This window comes from Olea europaea, unplaced genomic scaffold (genome assembly GCF_002742605.1).
Source record: "Olea europaea var. sylvestris unplaced genomic scaffold, O_europaea_v1 scaffold2090, whole genome shotgun sequence".
In the NCBI taxonomy this organism is placed as follows: Eukaryota; Viridiplantae; Streptophyta; class Magnoliopsida; order Lamiales; family Oleaceae; genus Olea; species Olea europaea.
Genome location: NW_019238830.1, coordinates 314,519 through 319,928, shown reverse-complemented (window position 1 = coordinate 319,928; position 5,410 = coordinate 314,519). Strand labels below are relative to the sequence as shown.

The following is a 5,410-nucleotide window of genomic DNA, read 5'->3' as shown; positions in this document are numbered from 1 at the left end:
GTCATCATTTATTCCCGTGTTGACAAACAAGTTTGGGTGTATCTGGTTGTGACTTGGGAACCATAATCAACTTGTTTCTTCAAGGAAGCACTAACACGCTTGTGGCACTGGCGAGATAGTGTCTGACATGTTTTTGACGTCGATACGTGGCCGACATGTGTTTGATACGTCAGGTGGCGTGTCAAATGTTTTCCCTTGTTTTCTGTTGTGTGTGTTGCCACGGACACGCCTCTGGCTCACCTATGAAAGTCTTAGACACACCTTGAATACTTATAGATAATCAAAAAGGAAAAAGATAAACGAACCCTGCCTATCGTAGCTCCGGTAGCTAAATTGCAAGCCTGTGATCTCGCAATGACTGATTGACCCACTGGCCTTGGCTCGTTTTCATTTTATCACTTCAAAATAATGGCCAAAGAAACACTAGTTGAAGAACCAAATCAACTTTTCTGATTTCTAAAGGAAGACATGCCTTAACTGACTTGCCTTATTTAGAAGGGTCCAGTGTGTTTTATTTATTAAGTAGAGAAAGCGACATTTTTTAGAAGATAATGACATGCCTTATTAAATATCAACCACTTTTTGAAGGGAAATATCAATCGATTGGGAGGAAATTAATTGATTTAACCTCTTTTTTCTTGAAAGGATGCTACTTTCATTTATAATTATAAAAGATTTAAAAATTGTCATTATATCCCTAAGTGCTAAAGCAATTGCGCTTTTTATAATTTGAAAAGCACTGATTTTCACAGTAACAATATCTTAGATGTTTTGCACCGTATGGTTAAAAAAAGGTTATATAAATATTATTTTAATGAAAGTTTTAGCACTTTTCTAGAAAATTTCATGTCTTTTTGCATTTCCATGCATCATAGGGCTCCTCTGAGAGATACTCGTTTGAAAACGAACCATTTAACATACATATCTTGAAATGATGCTGCCTCACAAAGCCTCTGTCAACAAAACATTCGTAGCTACTACTCATTACTATCCACACATTTTGTAGGACCCAACATTATTCTCTTACTGTTTCTATTTATAAACCATTTACACATTTGCCAAAGGGGGGCTAAGTTTAGGACCCAGTATTATTCTCTTACCATTTCTATTTGTAAACCATTTATAAATTTGCCAAAAGATGGTTAAGTTTAGCTGGATACTTGTCAGCCAGAACATTAGTGGATTAGCAATAATGAACCAAGGAAGATTAGTAAGCGTTTGTGGTAAAAATGACCTGCAGAAAAAATGATATGAGAGATAACTGACTCTTTAAACAGGAAATTTTAGGACTTGCTTAGTGCGTATCAGTTGTGAGTATGAAGCATGAGTAAGTGTGCATCATTTGAACAACTCTGTCTCAGTCATGCAGTCCATCAATCTGAATGAAGCATTGCACGCAATAATACCTGTTCTTTTACATTTTTTTGCTTCTGTTTAGAGATCACATTTCAGAGATGTCTGGGCATGAACATTGCATGGTTAAATGTGGAAATGTGAAATTGTTTATCATTTTAAGCTGATACAGTATATGTTTACCCATTCCATAGGACGATGAGGGAAATGTGGAGGCTATGAAGGTTGGTGCTGGGCACATGGCAGCTAATACAATAAGGCTTTTGATTGCGGGTACTCAAGCAGGTGGCTTAATTGGAGTTTCTGGTCAAAATATTGAGAACTTGAGGAATTCTTCCGGAGCAAGCATTACAGTCCTTTCTCCAAATCAGTTACCGCCCTGTGCATCTGCTCACGAGTCAGATCGAGTGGTCCAGGTGAGATCCTAGTTGTTCTCATTGCAAAACAATATTTGCACATCATGCATTTCTAGTTCATAAGTCTAATAGCGCGTCCATATTCTTATAAATGATGATTTTTATTGATGAATATGTCAATCAAAAGTTTAAAAGGACAGTTGTTTGTGAATAGGAAAGGTATCTATGTCATGATCGTAAGAGGTGGAAATAGTTTTATACAGATTAACCTGGTACATTTCGTTCTCTTTTTTGTTCCCATCTTCTTTCTCTTTGCCCATCCTTTTGCATGCTCTACTTTACCGACCATAACTGTTCCTCGAAGTCATATGAAGTCACAGGTTCAACTTGGATCCAGGGATGATAATCTGCTGGGGTTACATTACCTTCCTTTGGGCAAATTTTACAGAAAATAAAATGAAACTTCATTTTTGGAGGGGGACAGAGAGACTTGAACTTGGGATACTCCTGGTTTTTTAGAGTACAGTTGCATGACTTAATCTGTTAGTTCTAATTGAAACAGAAAACATGTCTGCTTAACATGTTGAATATAATTAATATCCATCTCTATCCTCCTGTATATGAGTGAGACACGGCTTAATTTGAATGCTGAAAATTTGGAACATTTTTCTCCAGTGCGTAATCTTCATTTTTGCTTATTCTTTTCTGATGTGATGTTTAAAGATGGGTGTGATTTGCTATTCCAGATATCAGGAGACGTTCCTGCAGTTTTGAGGGCTGTAGTGGAAATTGGATGCCAACTTAGGTGATAGATTTTGATTCAGATGAATTTATAATGTTTATTTTGTTTACATCTTCTGTTTCCTGATTCTCACATTGATTGACATATATAGGGACAACCCACCTAAACAAGTAATCTCTATCAGCCCATCTTATAATCCTAATCCTGGCTTTTCTCGTCCTGCTCAACAGTATGTGGACCCTACTTCAGGTTATTACGTCATTACCATGCCATTTATGTAATTTTGATTGCTGCAATGTGCTATTGCGTGTAATCTTAATTCTCATAACGACATCATCTTTAGGACAACCAATCTTGCAGCTGAATATGTAAATCTGGAGCTTATGGTTCCTGAAAATTTGGTTGGCGGTTTAATTGGAAGATTTGGCGCAAACATTTCTAGGATCAGGAATGAGTCTGGAGCAACTATCAAGGTTTGTTGAACTTGGTTTAAATCCTTTTTGTTAGCTTTACGGTAGCTGGATTTCACATATTAAAATCCCAAGTATGAGTATCTCAAGCTCAACATGAATGGAAATTAAGTAACAAAGCTTGAGCTTTCATTACCGAATGAAGAGATTGATAAGGTTATGGAAAGATAGCTGAGAGGCTGGATATTCTTTGTAATTTCCTAAGTAAGGATTTCTACATTCGCATATGCAAAAGATTATTCGTTACTGAGGAAGCTATTTGATTAAAAGTAATAACAATGTTTGAAATGCATGCTTGGTAGTTTAGTGATGTTGTTTTGTCCAGTGCTGCATTTGAAACTGCATAGGAAGCTAGTAAGAGCAAATACACAAATTCCACAGTAGCCTTCATTATAGTATTCTATGGAAAGTGTGAACCAGACTGGTCAATCAGACTTTTGTTCAAATACTACTGTGTCATAGTTTGGGCTAAAAATAAAAATAAGTATTCCCTCAGGGATTCAAGACATTTCATTGTTTTGGTTTTCTCATATACATCTTTCTGTTGAGTCCTCTTAATTCTTTCACATTTCTTTTGCAGGTTTATGGTGGGAGAGGTGAACAAACACAAAGGCAAATCCATTTAGGTGGTAGTGCTCAGCAGGTGAAGCAGCCATCTGTGTATTTATTATTTCTGGATAGTAATACTATCCGCTAACTATCCTCATTTGGCCTCTCCGGAAGTAACTGTTCATGGCTATTGGGGAAATCTGAAAAAAGGAGATAGCACCTACATTTCTAAATATGAAAGTAGTAGTCTCCGGTTAAAAAGTAGATGTTGTGGAGTTTATGTTGTTAAGTGGCCTTCCATGCTATTTCAGTCCTATTCAATATGTAAAAAGGATGCAATTGGGGAACCTATTGTGCGCGTTCTGGGCGATAAAAAATTGTCCAAATACTTTAGGCCAACAATAGAAAGCTCAGGAGGCAGAGAAATGTGTGCATAGTTCAGCTACCCTGAAGCTTAGTCTTAAGTCGTATACCTGTAAGTTCAACATTAATTCCCTTAGATGTGTCAATTGTTAATTAAGGCTTAAGCTTTAGCAAATGACACCCAAGGTGTAAGCTACAAAGTGTTCAATGAAAATCTCACATTTGGCGTGTCGCGTCAGTCAAGATTTTGCAACAATGGTCCTGTTAAAGTGATTGTGCATGGCTTGTTTATCCTAAACATTTCTTTGATTTTCACTTAGTGCCCGGGACCGACCATTTTTATCAATTAGTGTCTCAAGTTCGGAGAGCAATATGTATGCATGCAGTAAAATTTTGAATTTTGCTACAAAAGTTTGTTAATTATAAATTACTGATTATTGATGCCAATGTTTTAACAGGTTGCTCTTGCAAAGCAACGGGTCGATGAATATGTATATGCTGAACTGATGCGACAAGCTGGTGGTCAACTGCCACAAGCAGTTAGTCAACTTCAACAAGTTGCTACTCAACAGACAATGTAAATTACTACTCTCTTCATTGTGTGTGAATTTTTTATTTGAACCAAAAAACTTAAGCATTTTTATTGCCTGTGCAGGCCTGATATGTCACATACTATGTACCAAGGATACGACGACGCTCATGCATTTTATGCGAACAGGTTTATCTCATAGAATTTGAAAACTTGACAGGTTTACTGCAGAATAATGGGTAAACAATCTAGTCTCGTATATTCTTCACTTTCAACGCAGCTAATGGGGTTCAGTTTTCTAATCCTACAGTAATTATGAAGCTGGAATGATGACATCAGTTCCTACACTATATGCACCAGCTGCAACAAACCAAGCACCGCCTTATTATGGTCATCAGACTTATAATGCTCCACAGTTATAGGTGCGAGGAAAAACTTTTCTCTTCCGTTTTATTCGAGTTGCCTTTCACATCTCCAATGTAAAAGTTCTGAAGTATGGTTACTTTTGACCTTTTATTTTATTTGAGTTTGTATTGTAGAAGCGCTATGTTAATAGGAATTTAGAATCTTGTTGCAACTTAATATTTATATATAATTGAAAATCCATTTTGATTCTAGGCTTTCATTGGCCATTCGTATAGTTCTTAAGAGATATTTTGATGCCTGTTCCGTAGAAAAAGCTAGCTTTGTCTCTGGAACATTGCAGTTACATTCTTGGTTTTGAAACAGGTTAGTCAAGTTTGCTTATTGGCAAAGACATTTCATACACTAGTTGAGCTACTTTCATGTTGATCGATGGCTAATTTGCATCACGTTTGTTCACTGTATTGAATGGTGTTATTTAGTACCGTTGTGACTTCTTACTGAAGAAAAATAAATCAACATCTTGTTCATTGGGAAATGTTATTTATTCGTACTGTGGTGAATTCTTACTATCTATGGGCCATGGGCTGGAATTTAGATATGGCTTTTAGTTGTTATGTAGGCCCAACATTACATCCTAAACTGATCACCAAGGATTGGTTGAATATTTAAGGAAGAGTATTCA

General features: G+C 36.5%; 1 protein-coding gene across 1 annotated transcript in view; it reads left to right on the top strand.

The window, feature by feature from the left end:
• The window catches only part of LOC111380055 (poly(rC)-binding protein 1-like), a 6,978-nt gene extending 1,852 nt beyond the window's left edge, over positions 1 to 5,126 (top strand). The window contains exons 3-10 of the mRNA XM_023003521.1: positions 1,548 to 1,769; positions 2,456 to 2,514; positions 2,603 to 2,700; positions 2,812 to 2,924; positions 3,502 to 3,564; positions 4,292 to 4,410; positions 4,489 to 4,551; positions 4,673 to 5,126. Of these exons, the coding sequence (XP_022859289.1) occupies positions 1,548 to 1,769; positions 2,456 to 2,514; positions 2,603 to 2,700; positions 2,812 to 2,924; positions 3,502 to 3,564; positions 4,292 to 4,410; positions 4,489 to 4,551; positions 4,673 to 4,784 (849 nt within the window). The 3' untranslated portion in view covers positions 4,785 to 5,126. The remainder of the gene's footprint in view (positions 1 to 1,547; positions 1,770 to 2,455; positions 2,515 to 2,602; positions 2,701 to 2,811; positions 2,925 to 3,501; positions 3,565 to 4,291; positions 4,411 to 4,488; positions 4,552 to 4,672) is intronic.
• Positions 5,127 to 5,410: the final 284 nt, after the last annotated feature.